Source organism: Schistocerca serialis, chromosome 3 (genome assembly GCF_023864345.2).
Source record: "Schistocerca serialis cubense isolate TAMUIC-IGC-003099 chromosome 3, iqSchSeri2.2, whole genome shotgun sequence".
NCBI classification, from domain to species: domain Eukaryota; kingdom Metazoa; phylum Arthropoda; class Insecta; order Orthoptera; family Acrididae; genus Schistocerca; species Schistocerca serialis.
This window is the reverse complement of record NC_064640.1, coordinates 760,877,357-760,902,277: the sequence shown is the minus strand read 5'-3', so window position 1 is coordinate 760,902,277 and position 24,921 is coordinate 760,877,357. Positions and strand designations below refer to the sequence as shown.

Genomic DNA, 24,921 nt, shown 5'->3' with positions numbered 1-24,921 from the left:
GACAACATTAAAAAGAGCTTGGAGTAAATTGAAAGGCATTTCAATTGAAGATGAGGTACAGAAAGATGGAAAGAAAAGACATGGAAAGGAAGAGGAAGAAAGAGAAGTGGCAGAGGACAAAATATCGCTTGAGGACATCTTTTTGATACTTTTGAAAATTCATGGATGTTCAGATTGCAGTGCAGAGGATATAGGTGATCGGCTTGCTTCCGGTTCTTAGGACCCAGGCTTTCAAATTTTCAGTGACAAGGAAATCATTGAAAGTGTGAGAGAAGAAACTGATACCAGGAGGATGACATTGTCACTGAACTGGATGTGGGACCCTCAGCTGCTGAGGCGTTTGCGTGTCTTGACATTGCCATAGCATGGATGGAGCGGCAGTCTGAGTGTTACAAAATACAGCTGCTCACCATCAACCGGATGTGAGGATTGGCTGCATGAAAATGATTGAAGACAGCAAAATGACTGACTGACAGATATGTTCAAGAATTGACACTGCATGTAAGTACAGTACTATACAAAATCTAAACAACATTGTTTTGCAATCATTAAATTTGTATTAGAGTAGTATGTATACACATTTTTTGTATATAAGAAATGACCTGTTTACATGATTTATCCAATTGCATCCTGTCCTGAGTCATCCAGATAATTCGAGTTGGACTTCATTAAACTACTATGGGGTGAAATTGGTATATAACACAAAGATACTTAATATGAATATTTTGAAAATGAGAGTAAGGAAGATACTTAGATTTTATTGCTATTATTATAGTATAGTTGTTTTTGATGCTTGAAATAGTCTTCTTTCTGTTTAAGTTCAATAACAACTTTAAATATTATTTTCCAGTTGTTCCGAGGTAATTTCTCGGGCTTCAGACCGAATTTACAGCGGCCACATTTCATGCTTCCTTCAGATTCTAGGTAAGAATAACCTGTATTTACTAAAAGTGAAATTTAAGACTGGAGTTCAATATGTGTGAAACTAAGGTGCAAGCACCTGTGCCTCTTCTCTCTCTCTCTCTCTCTCTCTCTCTCTCTCTCTCTCTATCTCTCTATCAGTTTTGTTTACAGGTCAGTAGTAATGTTCCTACTGAGGACGTCCAGAGTAAGTGACATGTTTATTAAAGAATTTATGTTGGTGTACTATGTATTATAAAGATGCAATATTTTATTTTTAAAAATTAATTTTGTAGATTCATGTCACCTTCAACACGTTCGACGTCAAGTGTTGATGATGAGGTGATTACTAGACCAATAATAAAGGAAGAGGATTTCAGCAAAATGGATGATATTGCTCGTGATGCGGGTTGGGCGGCACACGATGATATTGATTACAAGTGAGATCTGGTTTTTTATTTTTTTGCTTTTTTTGCTGTAATAGTAAGTTGTAATGCTTTTTTTATGTAGGAACCTCATATATATATCTTCATATGTGTGTAATGACATTCTCAATTTAACTCTACTTATCCTGTTGGATGGTAAACTCATATTGTGCAAAAATAATATTGCAGTCAGAAACTGGCATTCAGTGACGATGAAAGTACAATGGATGATGATGGAAAAGATGGGAAACATGGTAGCAAAGAGGAGAAAAAACAGTCGGAAGTGGATGGCGATTCTGATAGAGCCCGTACTGATCAGCGTGATAAAGAGGAGACAGGATCTCTAGAACGAAAGGTAAATGTAAACTCCAAGGTTTATTTTCTAGGAAGAGTTGTTATAACAATAATATAGCAAGTATAAATACTTTAACTGAAAATGTGTATGAAATTTTTAAATTGCAGAAATGTTACAGATAAAGCCAGTTTAGGTAGAAAAATGGTGTCATTATTTGGGACATGCAAGGGAGGAAATACTTCTGGTTCACCACAGGTTCATCTCTGAATTTGTGAATCTCTCATTTGCCCCTTCTCCCACTTTCTCTTTCTTTCCAGAGGTGGACCCATTTTACCCTATAAAAAATAGTCTCTTGCATTGTATATTTGTCCGTGCATCAAGTATCCTTTCATTGTGGTAACTATACTTGTTGAGGATAGAGGGAAAAGAAGCTGCTCATTAGCAGTTTTTGTGACTACTTCAAAATGTCTCTCATCATTGAATTTATCGTCATCTTCAAAAGTAATGCCCGAATAGAAATTTAATATGGTTTGTCACTATGAGAAGACACTTTAGTATGTGACTGTAGTTGCTGGTTATCTCATTCATTCATTCATTCATATGTCCCTGAAACCAGTAACAATCATTCTTTGCCATGGATGAAGATGGATTTAGATTTTAAATCGGTCGTATTTGCTGTAACTGGAGTAAAATCATGTAGCCTATTTCCTGAAATTTTGTGTTGTATAAAAATTTACTCTCCAAAATATTGAATAATGATTGCAGCCAAGAATAAAAAAATATAATGCAGCAATAACAGGGAAATATGTAGTCACTCAAATTTGTGTGTAAGCACTTACTGAGTTGTCATGGCTTTTAGAGCTTGTGCAGAGAAAATCCGGAAAGGTATTGATGTTGAAGGTTATTCAGAATCTTAAGCAGTGAGTTGGTCTTCCATGGCTGTAGAGATTTTATTTTGGTGACCTTAGTTTTCATTTGTAATATTCAGATTTTCCCCTCTGTGGCGCTAAAAGAGTACACTGAATTTTTATCAGTGTGATTATCACTAGTCACTTCTACTGACTAAATTTTCCACATATAACCACTACATTGATAGTATAAAAAAAATTAGAGGAAGCTGGGTCAAGAGGCTGTTGTAACACTATTAACATTTCTTCATTTATTATTATGTAAAAAAGTTACCGAGTCTAAAAATAAAAACTCTGAAAGTATTTTCAAACTTCTGGGAACAAATGAGCTTAATTGTTACAGGTAATTAACATAGTCACTCTTCACCATAAAAACTTTATTGTGCAGAAATAGTTATTGGGTAGTACTGTTTTCTCTTAATGTTGATTTGGTAATTAGCAGATGTTTTTGTGTGTTGCATGCAAATTAAACCCTTATTTTGCTTCACATAACATGTGTTCTTTACTGGTACTGTTAAATTGCAGTTTGTTTGTATCTATTTATGTACTCCTATAGCTTTTGTAGCCCAGCTCTTTCAATGTCAGTTTGAAAGCGTTACATATAACTTTAACTAGTGTGTTAATGCAAAGAATTGAACAGACTGTGTTATTGATACTTTTCACTGCCATAAATATGATTTTTGTGGTTCTTTTTAGTATGCACTGTAGTTCATGAAAACTGCAATAGATTGACAGGAGTAGCATTTTGAAACTGAAATTTACTGTGTTGATGTAAGACATTTAGATCACAGGAATTAATTAAATCATTACTCGTATGGTTTCTCAGTGTCACTTTTGTAACAATCTGAGCACAATAGTCTCTTGAGGAGTTAAAAAAGCTGAGAGGGAGGGAGGGAGCACTGGCCTAAGAGTGTCTTTCACAGCTTTTTTAACTCCTGAAGAGACTATTGTGCTCAGACAGTTCCAAAGCTAGTGAGCGAGCAAGGCTGGTTGGTGGTGTAATGGATGTGGGTGGGCACGTGTGGGTTCTTCCTTTATTAACCCACTGTGATTGTGTATGGATTGTGTAGTTAATGGCTGTAGGTAGTCATGTGGCAACATTCTATTGACCCAGTGTCATACTTTTTGGTGTCAAAGTATGCCACTGACAATCACTGTACACATTGATGTGATCTCTCTGTCTAGTTTCACATGTGACAATTAACTGTTGGCTTGCTATGCTGTTACATTGCAGTAACAATGTTCAACAAAGTCCTACGTTGGTTATATAAGAGCTTTCTCTTGAACATTAGATTACACTTCTTTTTTGTTTATAACCTCATAACTTTCATTAGATTAAGCAGTTTTCCAGGTACATTTGTAGAGATTACAGAATCTTGTCTAGCTTGTGCTAAAGCCTGTCTCACATGGTGTAAGGTTCGCTGTAAGCGTATTTGTTGGCATGCGAGACAGCTCTCTCGCAGGCTCTGTTTTCTGCTCTCTGTTGGGCGTTTCATATGTATTCCATAATAGCTCTGGCGCTGTTTTCCTTGTAATGTTCCCTGAACGCTACCTGCAGTGGCCAGTCAGGAGGCTTCTTTGGGTGTCTGATGGAACACTTATAGTCCAGTCAATGAAGGAAAATTAGGGGAAAAAATTCATGTAGTTGCAAATTTTTACTCATTGGTAGGGAAAGTCTCATGAACAACATACTGAAAATCCCCACCCATGGGGTGTGAGAGTTGGGTTGCAGGAGCATGTAAAGGTAACTTTCTTATATTCCTCGTAAATTAACTCAAAAACCACAGCTTGTATCAAAAATTTTTCCCAGTACAAAATTAAACAGCACAAAATTTTGTACAACTGAGGTCCTCCTTGTAATTTCTCTAGAACTAATAGTTTCCATGTTGAAGGGGATGGAAAAATTGCAAATTATTAAAAATAGCATTTTAATGGTATAAAATTAATGTTTAATGCCCACTGTGCTCCCTGCCGCCGTTGGATAAGCAGCTGCAGCAGCAAGTTGTATACTCCTAGCTCACTCATTTGTTACATAGTTTAATTCTTAATTTCTTTGCGTGTTTTTGGTACTTGCATTGTTTAATTCATAAATTTCGGGCGTATTATAGTATTTGAGAGTTGTAGCATCACGTTTTAGTACCTGAATAGTGTAAAATCGCGTAGTCTCCTTCCGCCGCCGAGCAGTGTGTCAGCAGTGCGCAAGTAGCAGCATTACTGCATTTACTAGGCAATCTTGTATTTTAATAACCGTTTAAATTTTGTGTCCATTTGTTTGCGCTCTCTGTAGATTAGTTCAGACGTTCTTTGCACAACAGTTTTTAGCATGGATAGGGACTGCAACTGCTGTGTTCGGATGCAGGCTGAGTTGGCATCCCTTCGATCTCAGCTTCAGGCAGTGTTGGCTTCGGTCACACAGCTTGAGGCTGTTGCCAATGGGCATCACTGTGGGGGTCCGGATGGGGGTTTGTCGGGGACGGCCAGCTCGTCCCACGCATCGCCCGATCGGACTAAGACTGTGGTTGCCCGGGATACTGCCCACATTGAGGCTGATCCCTCACGTGTGACCCCCTGCGGGTTCGGGGGTTAGAGTTGGCCCGCGGTATTCCTGCCTGTCGTAAGAGGCGACTAAAAGGAGTCTCAAACTTTTTGGCCTTATGTGATGGTCCCCTGTTGGGTTTGACCTCCATCTCTCAAAATTTTCCGAAGAGCAAGCCGATTGGGGAAGGGCGCCTTACTTGGTGCATTGTGTCCATTTTGCGATCAGACCTTTCACCAGCTTATTCACCGTTTAATTGCAGTCCTGCCCGCTCTCCATCTCTTGGGCATGACTACGTTCCTGCATGCAGATTACACCTTGCACTGTGCAGTGCCTCTTTCTGCACTGACGGCGACCATGGACCACATGTTACCTAACATCCAGCACGGTAGCCAGTCCGTTGTGGTGGGGCCGCCATGTACCCTGCTGGTTGTAGGCCCTGACAACACAGGGATCGCTCTACTGATGCCTGTGCCGTTAACTCCCCACGTATGGCAAGGAGTAGATGCCCATCTCCCTGGGGCATCGGGACTCCCGGCAATGGCCATCCTGCCAAGTGGCCTTTGCTGTGGCTGGGTGGCGCCCGTGGGGAGGGCCCTTGGTCGGAGTAGGTGGCATCAGGGCGGATGACCCGTAATGAAGTGTGGTACATCGTCTCTCGCTGGTGGCCAGCCGCCAGCAGTCTCTAAGCGTTCGAGGGCTCATTTTAAAGGTAACGTTTATGACCCCCAAATCATTCCCCTCCCTGGCCACACCGTGGGAGGAACGAAAGGCAATGAATGACAGTGACATGTATTCGCCCAGGTATCTCGTCTGTAACAGAGCTGATGGGGAATCCTTTGTATCCGTGAAGCCTCAGTTCTTTGTAGAGCATTTAGAGGACAAGTTTGGGGAGGTGGAGAGCTTGTCCAAAATGCGCTCTGGGTCAGTTTTGATAAAAACGGCATGCTCCGCCCAGTCACGCAGGTTACTTGCTTGTGACAAGTTGGGGGATGTTAACGTTACCATCACACCACATAAGAGTTTAAATATGGTCCAGGGTGTTATTTTCCATAGGGACCTACTTTTGCAGTCTGATGACGAGCTGCGCGCCAACTTGGGGCGTAGAGGAGTTCATTTTGTCCGGCGCGTTCATCGGGGTCCGAGGGACAATCAGGTTGCTACCGGTGCCTTCATCTTGGCCTTTGAGGGTGATGCATTACTGGAGAAGGTCAAGGTGATGGTCTACCGTTGTGACGTCAAGCCCTATATCCCTCCCCCAATGCGGTGCTTTAAGTGCTGGAAGTTCGACCATATTTCTTCCCGCTGCACTTCCAGCCTCACATGTCGAGATTGCGGACGCCCATCTTATCCCGATACTCCATGTGCTCCGCCTCCCATCTGTGTCAACTGTGGAGAGCCTCATTCACCTTGCTCGCCAGACTGTAGGATCTTACAGAAAGAACTCAAAATCATGGAATTTAAGACCCTGGACCGACTGACTTACCATAAGGCTAAGCGGAAATTTGAACGGCTACATCCCGTGCGCATGATGGCATCTTATGCCTCAACTGTCACTCCTGCTCCAGCTCCTTTAGCTGCACCACAAAAAGTCAGCTCTCAGAGTCAGAGGACCTCACCTGCCCCCTTGACCATGGGGACCCCTTCTCTCACTGTTGCTCCCACACCGTCTACCTCGGGAGCAGCAACCACTAAACCACCGGGGACACAGGTCCCCACTTCTAAGCCAGAGAAGCGTAAGTCTTCTTCGGCTTCTCTCGCTCGGAAGGGATCCCTTGGGTCACTCCCTTCCCAGGTTCCTACCAGCAGCTCAGCAGACACCAACCAGTGGCTGAAGAAGCCACAGGTCGCTGGTCGTCGAGCTTCGCGATCGTCTTCGGTCCCGGAGACTGACTCCAATAAACCCTCTCAGCAACGGCAACCAAAGGAACAGCGAGACAAAACGACACTGAAGACCCGTAAGACCAAGGCACCTGCGGTGGCACCTACTACACCGCTACCTACAAGCTCTGCGTCTGAGGATGTGGTGGAGATTCTTGCGTCCGCTGAGGACCTTCATCTCGCCAGTCCCTCAGACGCTTAGCACTTGCCCAGGTGCCCCATCGGAGGCAGCAGGTGACCCAGCGGCGTAATTTTCCTTCCCAGTCCCTTCACGCCTTTTTCAGCCATGGACAATATCATCCTCCAATGGAACTGCAGCGGTTTCTTCCACCATCTAGCTGAGCTCCGACAGCTTATCAGCCTTCACCCTTTCTTCTGCATTGCTATTCAGGAAACTTGGTTTCCAGCAATGCGAACCCCCGCCCTCCGTGGCTATCGGGGTTATTATAAGAACCGGGCAGCTTATGAAAGGGTGTCTGGTGGCGTCTGCATATATGTCCTTAACTCTCTTCACAGCGAGTCTATCCCTCTACAAACAGCTTTAGAGGCTGTCGCTGTTCGGGTGTGGACGCCACAGGCTGTTACCGTCTGCAGTCTTTACCTTCCACCGGAGGGTGATGTCAGTGCAGCATGTCCTGGCTGCGCTGATAGCCCAATTACCGCCACCTTTCTTATTACTGGACGACTTCAACGCCCATAACCCTCTGTGGGGTGGGTCAGTGGCGACAGGTCAAGGCGCCACCATTGAGCGTTTATTGGCACAGCTTGATCTTTCGCTTTTAAATGATGGTTCCTTCACACATTCAGTGTGGCGCATGGCACGTACTCCGCCATTGACCTTTCGATCTGCAGCCCTAGCCTCTTACCATCTGTCCAATGGAGAGTGCATGACGACCTGTGTGGTAGTGACCACTTTCCGATCTTTCTGTCACTTACACAGCGTCAGTCTTCTGGGCGCCCTCGCAGGTGGGCAATGAATCAGGCTGACTGGGACTTGTTTTCCTCCATTGCCGCTATTGAGCCTCTCTCTAATGATGGCATTGATGCGGCGGTTCAATCGGTCACCACGTGCATCGTTACTGCCGCCGAATCTGCCATTCCCCGTTCTTCTGGGTCCCCTCGGCGGCAGACTGTGCCTTGGTGGTCAGGCTGAGATCGCTGAAGCGATTAAAGATCACTGGCAGGCGCTCCAGTGTCACAAGCGACATCCCTGCATTGAACACCTCATTACCTTCAAACGTCTGCGTGCGCAGGCCCGCCGCCTTATCCGCCAACGCAAGCAGGAGTGCTGGGAGCGGTATGTGTCCACCATTAGCCTCCATGTCTTTCCATCGCAGGGCTGGGCCAAGATCCGACGCCTGTATGGCTATCGGACCCCTGTCAGCATCCCTGCGCTCTCACTGAATGGAGCAGTTTGTACAGACTCCAACGAAATTGCCAACAACTTGGCAGAGCATTTTGCTCTGAGTTCCGCTTCTTCCAATTACCCACTGGCCTTCCGCTCCATTAAAGAGCGGATGGAACGTCGGAGCCTTTCTTTTCGCACCCACCATCCTGAATCTTACAGTGTTCCATTCAGTGAGTCGGAATTTCGCAGTGCCCTCGCCGCTTGTCCTGATACCGCTCCTGGGCCAGATAGCATCCACTGTCAGATGCTGAAACACCTTTCAGTGGACTGCCAGCGACGGCTCCTCGACCTTTACAACCGCATTTGGGTCGAGGGTGAGTTTCCGTCGCAATGGAGGGAAAGTATTGTTATCCCCATTCTGAAACCTGGGAAGAACCCTTTGGAGGTGGACAGCTACCGTCCCACTAGCCTCACCAACGTTCTTTGCAAGTTGCTTGAACGGATGGTGAGCCGGCGGTTGAACTGGGTACTGGAGTCACAGGGCCTTCTGGCTCCGTCTCAGGGTGGGTTCCGTAAAGGCCGCTCCGCCACAGACAATCTGATGAGTCTGGAGTCGGCCATCCGTACTGCCTTTGCCCGCCGTCAGCACCTGGTCGCTGTCTTTTTTGACATGCGGAAGGCGTACGATACGACATGGCGTCATCACATCCTTTCTACGCTTCATGGATGGGGTCTTCGGGGCCCTCTGCCGATCTTTATGCGCAATTTTCTGTCGTATCGTACCTTCCGCGTTCAAGTCGCAGCCTCCCATAGTTCCTCCCGAGTCCAGGAGAACGGGGTACCACAGGGATCTGTCCTCAGTGTCTGCCTGTTTTTAATTGCAATAAACGGTCTCGCTGCAGCGGTGGGAAGTTCTGTCTCCGCTTCCCTGTATGCTGACAACTTCTGCCTTTACTATAGCTCTATTGGCATTGCAGCTGCTGAACGTCAGCTACAGGGCGCAATCCGCAAGGCGCAGTCTTGGGCTGTAGCGCATGGTTTTCAGTTTTCGGCTGCCAAGACCCGCGTTATGCATTTCTGCCGGCACCAAACGGTCCATCCTGAGCCTCGGCTTTCTCTTGACGGCGAACTTCTTGCTGTGGTGGAGACCCACAGGTTTTTGGGTGTAGTTTTTGATGCCCGGTTGACTTGGCTGCCTCATATTTGGCAGCTTAAACAGGCATGTTGGCGGCATCTAAATGCTCTGCGATGCTTGAGCCACACCAGCTGGGGTGCCGACCGATCTACCCTGTTACGGCTCTACCAGGCATTAATCCAGTCTCGTCTGGATTATGGGAGCCTGGCTTATGGCTCAGCATCCCCGTCTGCGTTGTGGGTGCTGGACCCAATCTTACACAGCGGAATGCGACTTGCCACTGGTGCCTTCCGGACCAGCCCTGTGGACAGCATACTAGTGGAGGCAGGTGTCCCTCGCCTGCGGTTACGGCGCCAACGTTTACTGGCCGCTTATGCTGTCCATGTTTTCAGCTTTCCCGGGCATCCCAACTATCGTCTTCTGTTCCCGCAATCGGTCGTCCATCTGCCAGAACGTCGGCCCCGGTCAGGTTGTAAGATTGCGGTCCGTGTCAAAGAGCTTCTCTCCAGGCTTAGGGTTTTCACTGTTCCACCTCCTTTCCGGGCCACTTTGCGTACTTCCCCATGGTGTGTTTCTCGCCCTTGCCTTCGGCTTGACTTGGCACAGGGCCCGAAGGACTCAGTCCCTCCAGAGGCCTTCCGCCGCCGCTTTTATTCCATCCTGGCCCCGTATCAGGGCTCTGGCATTGTATACACTGACGGTTCGATGGTTGCTGGTCGTGTCGGTTATGCGCTAACTCTATGGGACCATTCCGAACAACGTTCCTTGCCGGATGGCTGCAGCATTTACACTGCTGAGCTGGTCGCCATCTTTCGTGCCCTAGAGTATATCCGCTCCTGCTCAGGTGAGTCCTTCGTTATCTGTAGCGATTCCCTGAGCGGTTTACGAGCTCTCAACCAGTGTTTCCCTCGTTCTCGTCTGGTGATGGCTATCCAGGAGTCCCTGCATACTCTTGCCCGTTGCGGCCGCTCTGTGGCCTTTGTGTGGACCCCTGGTCATGTCGGTATCCCGGGCAATGAATATGTTGACCGCCTGGCGAAAGAGGCCATCAGTAAACCATCTCTGGACGTTGGCCTCCCAGAGACGGATTTGCGAGCAGTCCTCCGCCGAAAAGTTTTTGCGCTTTGGGACGCTGAATGGCGCGATCGGATCACGCCCAATAAACTCTGTGCCATTAAGGAGACGACGACTGTGTGGCGGTCATCCATGCGAGCCAAACACAGGGACTAAGTGTCCTTTGTAGACTCCGCATTGGCCACTCCCAGCTGACACACAGTTACTTACTGCGTCGGGAGGACCCTCCTCTGTGTCGCTGCGGGGCGGCTTTGACAGTGGCCCACATTTAGCTGGCCTGCCCCCTTTTAGCTGTGGTCAGGCAGACATTTGCGCTGCCTGATACGCTCCCTGCCCATTTAACTGATGACCCTGCTATGGCTGGTTTAGTTTTACGTTTTATTCGAGCAGGGGTTTTTATCATTTAATATGAGTGTTTATGTTTTATTTTCTTGTTTTGTGTTGATTCTGGCCTTTGGCCTACGGTTTTTAAACTGAGTTGTTAATGTGTTCTCGGTGGTTGGCTTTTCCTTTTTTTATTCTATGGTCGGCCAACCACCGCCACACTCCGTGTGATTTTAATTTGTTACGTCTGTTCTTTGTCTGAGTTTTTCTTGTCCTGTGTTGTCTGTTGTCTGTATTATCCGTTTTTTTTTACTCTGTGTGGTAGTTTTTAAGTTTTGGAACAAGGGACCGATGACCGTTGCAGTCTGGTCCCTTTAATCCCACAAACCAACCAACCTCACCTGTGGTAGAGTGGGAGGTTGTCTCAAGGTGTGGCAGGGGGCGAAAGACATTCCGGAGGGCTGAACGGAAGGCCTCTCCAGTTTGTCTGACGAACCGGTTTCAGGCTCTGTCTCAGGCTGATACTGATCTTCGGCCTGACATGGCTGCTTGTTCTGTTCCAAAGGTTGCCCCCTCAGTCTGCAAGATCCGGGCGGTCGCAGAGGGTGGGCTTACTGGTAGTTGGGAGCTCCAACGTCAGGCGCGTAATGGGGCCCCTTAGGGATATGGCAGCAAGAGAGGGGAAGAAAACCAATGTGCACTCCGTGTGCGTACCGGGGGGAGCCATTCCAGATGTGGAAAGGGTCCTTCCGGATGCCATGAAGGGTACAGGGTGCACCCATCTGCAGGTGGTCGCTCATGTCGGCACCAATGATGAGTGTCGCTATGGATCGGAGGAAATCCTCTCTGGCTTCCGGCGGCTATCTGATTTGGTGAAGACTGCCAGTCTCGCTAGCGGGATGAAAGCAGAGCTCACCATCTGCAGCATCGTCGACAGGACTGACTGCGGACCTTTGGTACAGAGCCGAGTGGAGGGTCTGAATCAGAGGCTGAGACGGTTCTGCGACCGTGTGGGCTGCAGATTCCTCGACTTGTGCCATAGGGTGGTGGGGTTTCGGATTCCGCTGGATAGGTCAGGAGTCCACTACACAGGTAGCAGGGGTTGTGTGGCATGGGCTGGGCGGCTTTTTAGGTTAGATGGCCTTGTGCAAGTACAGAAAGGGCAACAGCCTTAACGGGTGCGGGGCAAAGTCAGGACATGTGGGGACCAAGCAGCAATCGGTATTGTAATTGTAAACTGTCGAAGCTGCATTGGTAAAGTACCGGAACTTCAAGCGCTGATAGAAAGCTCCAAAGCTGAAATCGTTATAGGTACAGAAAGCTGGCTGAAGCCAGAGGTAAATTCTGCCGAAATTTTTACAAAGGTACAGACGGTGTTTAGAAAGGATAGATTGCATGCAGCCGGTGGTGAAGTGTTCGTTGCTGTTAGTAGTAGTTTATCCTGTAGTGAAGTAGAAGTGGATAGTTCCTGTGAATTATTATGGGTGGAGGTTACACTCAACAACTGAGCTAGGTTAATAATTGGCTCCTTTTACCGACCTCCCGACTCAGCAGCGTTAGTGGCAGAACAACTGAGAGAAAATTTGGAATACATTTCACATAAATTTTCTCAGCGTGTTATAGTCTTAGGTGGAGATTTCAATTTACCAGATATAGACTGGGACACTCCGATGTTTAGGACGGGTGGTAGGGACAGAGCATTGAGTGACATTATACTGAGTGCACTATCCGAAAATTACCTCGAGCAATTAAACAGAGAACCGACTCGTGGAGATAACATCTTGGACCTACTGATAAAACAGACCCAAACTTTTCAACTCTGTATGTGCAGAACAGGGAATCAGTGATCATAAGGCTGTTGCAGCATCCCTGAATATGGAAGTTAATAGGAATATAAAAAAAGGGAGGAAGGTTTATCGGTTTAGCAAGAGTAATAGAAGGCAGATTCCAGACTACCTAACAGATCAAAACGAAAATTTCTGTTCCAACACTGACAATGTTGAGTGTTTATGGAAAAAGTTCAAGGCAATCGTAAAATGCGTTTTAGACAGGTACGTGCCGAGTAAAACTGTGAGGGACGGGAAAAACCCACCGTGGTACAACAACGAAGTTAGGAAACTACTGCGAAAGCAAAGAGAGCTTCACTCCAAGTTTAAACACAGCCAAAACCTCTCAGACAAACAGAAGCTAAACGATGTCAAAGTTAGCGTAAGGAGGGCTATGCGTGAAGCGTTCAGTAAAATTCTATGTACCGACTTGACAGAAAATCCTAGGAAGTTCTGGTCTTACGTTAAATCAGTAAGTGGCTCGAAACAGCAAATCCAGACACTCCGGGATGATAATGGCATTGAAACAGAGGATGACACGCGTAAAGCTGAAATACTAAACACCTTTTTCCAAAGTTGTTTCACAGAGGAAGACCGCACTGCAGTTCCTTCTCTAAATCCTCGCACAAACGAAAGAATGGCTGACATCGAAATAAGTGTCCGAGGAATAGGAAAGCAACTGGAATCACTCAACAGAGGAAAGTCCACCGGACCTGACGGGATACCAATTCGATTCTACACAGAGTACGCGAAAGAACTTGCCCCCCTTCTAACAGCCGTGTACCGCAAGTCTCTAGAGGAACGGAGGGTTCCAAATGATTGGAAAAGAGCACAGATAGTCCCAGTCTTCAAGAAGGGTCGTCGAGCAGATGCGCAAAACTATAGACCTATATCTCTGACGTCGATCTGTTGTAGAATTTTAGAACATGTTTTTTGCTCGAGTATCATGTCGTTTTTGGAAACCCAGAATCTACTATGTAGGAATCAACATGGATTCCGGAAACAGCGATCGTGTGAGACCCAACTCGGATTATTTGTTCATGAGACCCAGAAAATATTAGATACAGGCTCCCAGGTAGATGCTATTTTTCTTGACTTCTGGAAGGCATTCGATACAGTTCCGCACTGTCGCCTGATAAACAAAGTAAGAGCCTACGGAATATCAGACCAGCTGTGTGGCTGGATTGAAGAGTTTTTAGCAAACAGAACACAACATATTGTTATCAATGGAGAGACGTCTACAGACGTTAAAGTAACCTCTGGCGTGCCACAGGGGAGTGTTATGGGAACATTGCTTTTCACAATATGTATAAATGACCTAGTAGATAGTGTCGGAAGTTCCATGCGGCTTTTCGCGGATGATGCTGTAGTATACAGAGAAGTTGCAGCATTAGAAAATTGTAGCGAAATGCAGGAAGATCTGCAGCGGATAGGCACTTGGTGCAGGGAGTGGCAACTGACCCTTCATAGACAAATGCAACGTATTGCGATTACATAGAAAGAAGGATCCTTTATTGTATGATTATATGATAGCGGAACAACCACTGGTAGCAGTTACTTCTGTAAAATATCTGGGAGTATGCGTGCGGAACAATTTGAAGTGGAATGATCATATAAAATTAATTGTTGGTAAGGCGGGTACCAGGTTGAGATTCATTGGGAGAGTCCTTAGAAAATGTAGTCCATGAACAAAGGAGGTGGCTTACAAAACACTCGTTCGAGCTATACGTGAGTATTGCTCATCAGTGTGGGATCCGTACCAGATCGGGTTGACAGAGGAGATAGAGAAGATCCAAAGAAGAGCGGCGCGTTTTGTCACAGGGTTATTTGGTAACCGTGATAGCGTTATGGAGATGTTTAACAAACTCAAGTGGCAGACTCTGCAAGAGAGGCGCTCTGCATCGCAATGTAGCTTGCTTGCCAGGTTTCGAGAGGGTGCGTTTCTGGATGAGGTATTGAATATATTGCTTCCCCCTACTTATACCTCCTGAGGAGATCACAAATGTAAAATTAGAGATATTAGAGCGTGCACGGAGGCTTTCAGACAGTCGTTCTTCCTGCGAACCATACGCGACTGGAACAGGAAAGGGAGGTAATGACAGTGGCACGTAAAGTGCCCTCCGCCACACACCTTTGGGTGGCTTGCGGAGTATAAATGTAGATGTAGATGTAGAACTTGTAAACAATGGAAAATCTACATTAGTTAATTTGTAATAACATCTTATCATGAATGTTTAAATTTCAAAGCTCAATAATCGTCTGTCATCTTCATCATCATCATCGTCTTCTTGGAGTTTGAGTAATGGTGCACCATTTGTACATAATCATGACACACGTCACAAACCATGGGGCATGTAATGCTGGCTTTGCAGCATCAACATTGTTCCCCACACCCAGTAGATCATCGGCAAATGATGTTCACTATAGCTTCAGGGCCTACTGGGTCTTTGGTTGTCATTGAGTAGATCAATCAATCCTTCCCCAGTTCCGTCTCCACTTGGTCTGCAGTTGTGGATTGTTGAGTCATTGCTATATCTGTAAACAAGTAACTTGTATCTAACAAGAAATGATGTTGTAAAAAGTATTATGTAAAAACAGAAAATTAATATAGCTGTAAATAAACTCTAAAAGGGTTTTGATGTACAGCTACTGTGGTGGATGGCAGTGAGGCAAGAGCTGAATTTGGTTTTGTTGATGCTTTTAAGAATGTAGATATTGGAGTTTATTCAGATCTTGCTGATATTCAGATGCTCTGTGAATTTCCAGAAACATTTCCTCGCCAGCCTTTGTGATCTTATCTGGTGTGTCGAGGGGATAGTGAAGATGTCAATTTTTGTTCATTTGCCTAGGAATTTTAGTGAACAGCTTAACTATTCCTCCTTTGCTTTCATCCTCAGGGTGTCCACATTTTCTAGATTTAGGTGCTGAGTCTATATATAACTTTTTATAGCAGTCTCCATAGCACATAGTATACTGTCTTTTAGTTCCTATCCGTATATAGAGTGAAGGGTTGTACTTTTCAGAACGAACATCTTTTAGATCATTAAAAATATGGATATTCTGTTTACATGATTTTGTTGACGCGGTTTTGCATATTGAAAGGGTACCATAATTCTCAGATCATTGAGATATTGAAATAAAATTATTTGGCTAGTTTCAATCCTGATCATTCATATTTAAAAATACGCTGTGGTATAGGATTCCATCAAAATTTCAACAGAAATTGTGATTTATTTTCCCCACACTTCTTATTCTCTTTTGTTTCTTCAGACAAGCATTATCAGTGATGAGGTTTGAGAAATACGTAACTTCTATTGTTGCCTTGTTAAAATGTGTTTTTTACTATAATACAGCAGAGTTAACAAATATTCAGATCACTAACATTCTGATGCAGTTGAAATAGTGTCAGAATCCTGAAACTGTGTATTATCAAACAAGCAATTGAACATAAGACAGGTTAATAGTTCATGACAAAGCCCATTTTCAATATAAAGGTAAACATACAATTTTATCGCTTACATTGTTGTAAATCCCATACCAATTTTCGTTTCACCAGCTATTGGTTATCTTTAAAAATTATGTTATTTCACTGAAAAATCTTTAGTTGCTTGAATTTTGGGATAAGTATAAAAGTTTTGCATATTAATCGTATGGCCAAAATCTTGTTTCGATATCTCAAACTGTTTGAGATGTGGGGTATGTTTCTTGCTGGCATGTGTGATAGACAGTGATAGCCATCAAAGTTTGAGGAATAAGCTGCACTTCATATACAGCAATGTGTGACGTACCATGCAACTAAATGCAAATTCATAGTAACCCCTATTTTTCAATGCAAACTTTCCAAATTCTTTGGAGTAGTTTCCTCAACTGTAAAACATCACAATAACTATGACAATTAACAAAATTGTAAGCAGTTCATCGTGGAGCTGACGAATGAATCTATGAGATGTGTGAGAATTTAAGTAATTAATCAATTAATTAATTATTTTTTTGCCAAATTGTTTCTTAAAAGTTATTGGAGTAATATTGCAGATAGGTCAGTTTGTGCATGTTGCTGCTAACATAGTCAAACAAGTCTGCTAGCTTCTGCACTATATCTTACACAATGTGAGAGCTTGGGCATTCGAGCTAGCCATCTGCCATTCCTGCTAACCAACAGTGAAGCACATCACCTGGCAGATTTGAGACGAATGCTACACTTTGAGAGATGGGTTTTTTGTAATATTTTGAGGTTAAGTACACTATTGCAAGAAATTCAGAAAGTTTTCATTGCAAAAATCAGGGTCACTATAAATTTGCAGTTGGTGTATGTTAGGTCATTTATTGGTGCATATGAAATGTAGGGAATATTTTGAATTGTTCTTCAACAAGTTGAGGACTGGGCTGCTAAGGTGTCGTTCAACTGACTGATACTGTCCTTTTTTGTGGTCTTTCTGAATTTTGTGGAGCAGATTTTACTGCATTTCATTGCAGTTGAAAGAGGGATCTTTTTTTCTATTAAATATCACAAACAAACATGGCCTTATATCAATGACAATTTTTTATGTTAAATTTACAGTCATTGTAATGAAAATTTGTAAAATAACTTTCTTCCACCACTTTGATGCCTCGCAAAAATGGTCTAGCTCAATAGCTGGCCACTGCAGTCTGAAAAAAAAGTCAAGTCTCATCTTTATCATTTCTAATGTTATTTTGACAGTTACTTTGGATGCCTGGATTTTTTGTTTTGTCATGAGCGTTCTGGTGTACAACTCACAATATGCACACTTAAAGAAAAAATGTGATAAAACAAATAGCTGTTCATCACTTATATCAAAATTGGAAATTTGTTTATCAAGCTCTGAACTGCAGTTCTTTGCCAGAAACTTTTTATCCCCTCGTGCTGTAGCCCATCTTTAAAATATATGTAGTGTGTAGCAGACAACAGTCAGGCTATTTTCACTGCATGTGATCCTGTGACACATAGTACACCTCTACAAGGTGACCATGAACATTACAAAGCAAGTAACACACACAATGTTTCCCATATTAATTTCTTGCCAGTGCAAACGACAGGTGCTACAATCAGTAATTTTTTCGTTATAGCACAAGCATCATCTAGTACCTTTATATGGACGACAGATATTGGAATACATTTACAAAGCTGAGAAATGGCCTGACACAGGCCATATGCCACTCATATGTTTAGAGTATAATCCATGAGATGGAGGAGCTACAACTCCCATCTCCATTGTGTTGAACTTAGTAGGATATCACAGTCTATCTCCAATCTCAAGAAAATGGATTGTATGTAAAGCACTTCATTCAGATAGTGCGTGTCATTGAAAAGGCCAGAGTGAAATATTCATAACATAAATGGTTGGAGGTACCGAAATGAGATTTTGGCAAGTGGTGTTCTGCAAGGAGGAGAGTATATTGCCATACCATTAATATGCGAAACCCCTCATATCTACCATGATATTTGAGCTACTACAGGTATTTTCATTGAAATAATGTATGTTTTAAGGACCATAGATAACTGGTGAAATAAGAATTGCTGTTGGCTGTGCAGCAATGTAAGTGAAGAAATTGCATGTTTCTGTTTATACCAAGAGTGTATTATCCATAAACTATTAACCTGTCTTGCCGTCTGTTGTTAGTATAATAATACACTGTTTCAGGATTCTGTCACTCTTTTCAACTGATTTAGAATATTAGTGAGATAAATATTGTTAAACTATGTTGTGTTTTGACAAAAGGAGCAGATTTTAACATAACAATACAGAAGTTACATGTTACTCAAAACTTGCCACGAAGAAAAACGGGGAATATTAAGTCTTGGGAAAATAAAAATATCGATGGAATCCTGTTTTCCAATGCATTTTTAATATTAAATGACTGGGACTGAAATTGGCCAAAGGATTTTATTTATGTATCTCAGTCATCTGAAAAATATGAACACATTTCAGTTTGCAGAATCTTGTCAACTATCCATCGAAGTTTGAATGGATTATTAATATCTTTGTTCTATTTTGCCGTATACATATTTTATTTTGCCAGTTTTTCACTCTGTACAGGGGTAGGAACAAAAAGGTGGTATACTGTATGCTGTGAATTGTTTTCGTATTTTGCAGATTATTTAGATATAGAAATAAAATCCTTTGGTGACTTCCAGTACCAGTTATTCACTATTAAACATATGCTGGGTGTAGGATTACACTGAAATTTAAACTTATTTTTCTCGGACATCTCTCTCTCTCTCTCTCTCTCTCTCTCTCTCTCTCTCTCTCTCTCTCCCTCTCCCCCTCCCACCTCCCCTTCCCCCCTCCCCACGTTTGTTGTACAGTGTGGCATTTTAGACATTTATTTGTTCTAGTACATTTTGGCACTTTAAAAGTTATATATATGTTAGAAAGGAGGGACATTAAGAGGAAGAAAATTGTATCAGTCGCTGGTGGTTTGTATGCTATGTACTCGTATATTTCTAAAGTCGCACAATACCTGTAAAATAATAGATATAACACAGTGGGCAATAACTGACCATAACAATCACAGTAGAACCAACATTTTATAGGTGGTCACCTACAGTGTTGGTTTACACAATTCTTCCCCGCTCTATACACTTCTTTCAAGAGGCCTACTTTTTTCTGAGATTATTTCTGAAATCAATGAAGGTATTATAAATCTGTCTTGCGACTCCAAGGAAATGGGTATTTTTGTCACCAAATGTTTTTTGTTTTATTGAAATAAAATAACATTAGTGGTCTTAATGAAACACACACACACACACACACACACACACACACACACACACCATTTGGCTTGCTTTCTCCATCTTAAAAACAGTTCATTACAAAAGATGTTGATGTTGGACTAAGATTTTTGCTCACATCAGGAAACACCATCTGCTTGCACGTTATTTTTAGATATTTCCTCATTTGCATTATCGTTTCTTGTACCATAGCTGCAAAGACAGATCATCAACTTATGTCTTAACTTACCCTTAAGATCTCAAAATTTGTCAGGGAAAATGCTAAACCTCATCTGGAAATCAAGGAAATGTCGGGAATTTCACGTGAGGAAACTTGTGGCAACCCTGAATATTTATTCAGATACATACAGCTGTGTTCTCAGGACCTATGATAACAACTGCCTCAGAAATCACAACATATTTCGAAGCAACAGCTAATATTTGTGAGAATGAAGATATGTATTTCACAGCTGTGCTATTAGGATTATGATTAAAAATAGTGATTCCATAGATGACAGGGTTAGTAAGCAAAAAATGTAAAAAGTGGTCCACAAATTAATATAAAACATTTATTTTTGTTTATTTTTACTTATCCTTGAATTATCAAAATGTATACTATCAATAAACAGCGAAAATGTAGAATAGATATAATGTTAACTGTCTAGGCAGATATTTCGTAAGTAAAACGGTTTGTAATTTTGATTGGTCAGAATATGCCAGAAATAAAGTTTCCTCAAGAAGCCTCTTGCGGAAAAGGGGGAGGGGGGTTTGGAAGGTGGAGTGATCTTACAATCAAAGTTGTCTTTTACTCGAGAAAATGTGGTAACTTTGCGTGATATGATAGGATCCAGTTGTACACAATAATTTATGCAGCTACATCAGAGTGGTAGAAGGTAATTCACTGTAAGCAATGTCCTTTGACAGATACAACCTTTTGCTCCCCCTTCAGGTCCAGGGCTTAGAATAGGCCCAAGACATTCCTGCCTGTCGAAAGAAGTGACTAAATGGAGTGTCACAAGTTTCGGCTTTTATGTGATGGCCCACTGTATGGTTTGACCTCCATTTTTTTCAAAATTTCCCCTAAGATCAAGCCTTACATGGTGCATAGTGTCCATCATGCACTGTGGCCTCCCGCATCCTTCGACTTGGATTTGCACTTCTGCTCACTCTTCAGCAGTTGGGCAAGGTCACCCTGCTAGCTGCGTTTTCCGCCATCCTCTGTGCAGTATCGCTTTCTGCGCTGTCAAGCATGGTAGCCAGTCCGTTGTGGTCGGGCCGCCATGTACCCTACTGGTAGTAGCCCCCTGACCACACAGGGATCGCTCTGCTGATGCCTGCGCCATTAACTTCCCACGTATGCCAAGGAGTAGATGCTCGTCACCCTGGGGCATCGGGACTCCCGGCAATGGCCATATTGCCAGGTGGTCTTTGCTGCAGCTGGATGGTGCCTGTGGGGAGGGCCCCTGGTCGGAGTGGGTGGCATCAGGGTGGATGACACACCATGATGGGTAGTATGTCATCTCTTGCTGGTGGTCAAACACCAGCAGTCTCTAAGTGATGAAGGTCTAACTTCAATGCTAAGAAATACGACCCTAAATCGTCAGACTCCACGTGCCCCCTTGATGGTGGGGAGCACTTCCCTCCCTGTTGTTCCTGCACAACCTACTTCAGGAGAACACCACCCCGCCCCCCTTCCCAACTATTGGGGGTGTCTGTCCCCACGTCTCGGCCAGAGAAGCTTAAGTCTTCATAAGCTCCTATCGCCAGGAAGGGATACCATGGGTTACTCCATTCCCAGGTTCCTACGAGTGGCAAAGCTGACACCCGCCAGTGGCTGAAGCAACCACAGGTAGCTGGTCATAGGGCTTCATGGTCATCCTCAGTCCCTGAGACTAAATTCGTGAAGCCCTCCCAGCCAGACAAACCTAAGGAGCTGCAAGAGAAACCTAAAAAGAAAATACCCCAAACAACCAAGGCACTGAGGTGGCACCCACACCACTACTACCTACAAGCTCTCTATCAGAGGATGGGGTGGAGATTCTGGAATCCGCTGAGGACCTAGATCTCGCTGGGCCCTCAGACACAATGGATGTCGATCGCACAGGTACTCATCTGGTAACAGCAGGTGAAGCTGAGGTGTTGACTGCGTCATTCAGTGTTTTATGCCTTCCCAGTCTCACCATCACTTAATCCTCCAGTGGAATTGCGGTGGTTTTTTTCCACCACCTGGCTGAGCTATGGCAACTGTTAAGGAATAGGGGAATAGAAATAATACTACATAAATGACTTAATACCCTGCAATTTACTCTTTGAATTTGGTTTACTGACACAGCTGTCCACTGCAGTGTGACCTAGATGCAGATCACTGCTTACAAAATCCCACAACACAAATACTCCAGATTAGAGATGGTTTGTTCGTGAACTAACGGGTCTAAACAAATGGTTCACCAAGGTGAACGGAAGGAGTGAGGAACGAATTCTAAGGAATGGTCTTTCTCAGTTCACTTCAGTCATGGCTTTCTACATGTAGTTTCTGAGAACAGGAAACGGTCGGGTTGTTCCTACAACGGCACGTCGGCCGGTCTCGTTCCAGCCTCGGTCCCGTTCCCTTCTGTCTCGGTCTCCCTCGGCTGGCCTCATCCTCCTTTGTGTGACCACTTGTCACAGTTCCACTGCCAACTGATCCTAATTCAGTATCTAGTTATTGTGCGTTTCGTTCACTGCGCATGCCCATTCTAGATCTGTTTCAATCCTTTTTTGAATTCTAGCCTTCTGATTCTTTTCATATTCTATTCAGCGTCCACGACAGGTAATTAAAATGTACTTTATAATTATGTGAATTACATAAAAATTACATGGTATGTCATACATACATCTTTTCAGGTAACAAAAGGGCATATCAGCTTACTTCCTTATTTCGATAAGGAAGTCGTCTCGGCACACACAAGTGGCCATTTTCCGTCTTTTTTTGGTCCGAGGTAAAACAGCATGTTCATTGTTATGGAAGGCAGACCAACTTACAACTGAATGAAGATCACACTCTATAATTGAGTGTCTGGTGTCACATTTTGTACAGAGAATACGATAACTTCCACAATATTATTTCAGTGGTACCAGGTGGCGCACAAAAAAATCAGCCCCGAGTACTAGACTGATTGTTGCCCACCAATCATCATCTATTGTTTAGCAGTTGTTGTCTGCATTATCTTATTTATTATTTCTTTACTGCCTAATTATGACATGTTTATCTATTCTGCTTGTTTCGTTCAACAAATCGTGCGTAACTGGTGAGCAGTCGGCTCTCGGGGCCAGTTTTTCGTGTGTGAACCGCACGCTTAAAAGACAAACGCCTGCAATACCAATAAAAACATGACAATCATTCTGCTTCCTAACAATGCCAAACCACATGTTGCAAACTAATCGAAGGAAACTTTAATTGGAAAAAGGTTGTTGTTTGGTTTAAAAGAGGGGGCAAGGGACCAAACTGCTGGGTCATCGTTCTCTCGTTCCGATTAAAGTGATTCCACAAGGGTGGGAGTAAAATAATCGAGACATACAAAAAACAGCTGGAAGAAAGGAGAAAACCACAAGAATGACAGAAGGGCAACAAACACTAAAATGGACAAAATCGGACAAGAAAACCACAGATGCAAGAAACATGTAGAAGAGATCAAAACAAGAGAGCAGATTACCATAGCTGGCTGACCATGAGAACAAAAAGGAGAAGCCAGCGACTCTGTAACACATTAAAACCTCTACTCTAAAAGCACTTGGGTGGAGGACACAGAGGGACAAAGGACATGCGCTAACACTTAGATAAAATGATAAAACCCAAATGTAAAACTAAAGCTGCTTTTGATGCATTGTCACCCAACACTGAAGGTAGGTGCTGGGAAAGTTAAAAGTCTGCCACAGAGGGGCTAAAAATGGGCAGTCCAGCAAGAGGTAGACGACAGTCATTTGTGATACCCAGCGACACCGAGGAGGGTCCTCATGACAGAGGAGGTAACCGTGTGTTAGCCACATCTGGCCAATGCTGAAAAGGCAGAGGACAGCTGATTCCTGTGAGAGGACCGCCTGGAAGACTTCCACACATTCGTAGTCTCCTTAATGACACGCAGTTTGTTGTGCGTACAGTTATGCCATTCCGTCTCCCAAAGCCGAAAAATCCTGCAGCATAAGACAGAGTACAGGTCAGTTTCGGAGATGCCCATCTCCAGAAGCGTTTTCCGTGTAACCTGTTTGGCCTGACTGTCGGCAAGTTCGTTGCCTGGGATTCTGATGTGTCCTGGGGGCTACACAAACACTACTGAATGATGCGACCGTTCCAGGGCATAGATGGACTCCTGAATGGATGCTACCAAAGGATGGCGAGGGTAGTTCTGGTCGATAGCTTGTAGGCTTCTCAAGGAGTCAGTACACGAGAGAAATGACTCACCAGGGCATGAGCGGACATGCTCAAGAGCACGAGATATCGCCGCCAGCTCTGCAGTGAAAACACTACAGCCATCTGGCAAGGAGTGCTGTTCAGTATGTCCTCCATGAACATACACAAAACCTACACAATCATCAGCCATCGAGCTGTCGGTGTAAACCACTCGATGGCCCAGGTACATGTCAAGAATCGAGAGAAAGTGATAGCGGAGAGCCGCAGTGTTAACAGAGTCCTTAGGGCCATGCGAAAGGTCCAGAATAATCTGCGGCCTAGGTGTACACCATGGAGGTGTATGTGAATGGACCTCGAGGAGAGGCGGTAATGGGAAGGACTCCAGTTCAGTGAAAAGGGACCGGACACAAACTGCAATCATAAGCCCTGACGTAGGCCGCCGATGTGGGAGATGAACCATCATGATTGGGAAAAGGAGACTGTAATTCAGATGCGCAGGAGAACTACGAACGTCTGCAATGTAACTGGTGAGCAGTTGTGCACACCTAACCTTCAATGGAGGGACTCCGGCCTCTAACAGGACACTGGTCACTGGACTCTTTCTAAAGCTACCAGTACTGGAAGAGCAATATGAAATGCAGAAGTCATCTGCATACAGTGAAGGTGAGACTGACGGTCCTACAGCTGCTGCTAGACCATTAATAGCCACTAGAAATAGAGATATACTCAATATGGAGCCCTGCGGAACGCCATTGTCTCGAATACAGGGGGAACTATGGGAGGCACCAACTTGAACACAGAAAGTACGGAGGGGCAGGAAGTTTTGGATAAAAACCGGGGTTGGGGGCCCGGAGATCCCTCTTACACAATTTGGCAAGGATATGATGTTGCCAGGTTGTATCTTATGCTTTACGTAAGTCAAAAAAGACTGCAACCAGATGTTGGTGTCTGGAAAAGGCTGTTCGGATGGCAGACTCGAGGGACACAAGATTATCAGTGGTAGAGCGACTCTGGCGGAAACTCCCCTGATGTGGAGCCAGTAGGCCATGTGACTCCAGGACCCAACACAACCCCTGACGCACCATACGTTCCAGCAGCTTACAAAGAAAGTTGGTGAGGCTGATGGGCTGGTAGCTATCCACATCGAGCAGG

General features: G+C 44.2%; 1 protein-coding gene across 5 annotated transcripts in view; it reads left to right on the top strand.

Annotated features, from left to right (window-relative positions):
- LOC126470603 (protein PRRC2C-like) overlaps nucleotides 1-24,921 on the top strand; it is a 299,950-nt gene that overhangs the window by 121,448 nt on the left and 153,581 nt on the right. For all 5 annotated transcript variants that reach the window (XM_050098556.1, XM_050098559.1, XM_050098557.1 and 2 more), the window contains exons 8-10: nucleotides 851-924; nucleotides 1,197-1,340; nucleotides 1,515-1,680. In XM_050098556.1, the coding sequence (XP_049954513.1) occupies nucleotides 851-924; nucleotides 1,197-1,340; nucleotides 1,515-1,680 (384 nt within the window). The remainder of the gene's footprint in view (nucleotides 1-850; nucleotides 925-1,196; nucleotides 1,341-1,514; nucleotides 1,681-24,921) is intronic.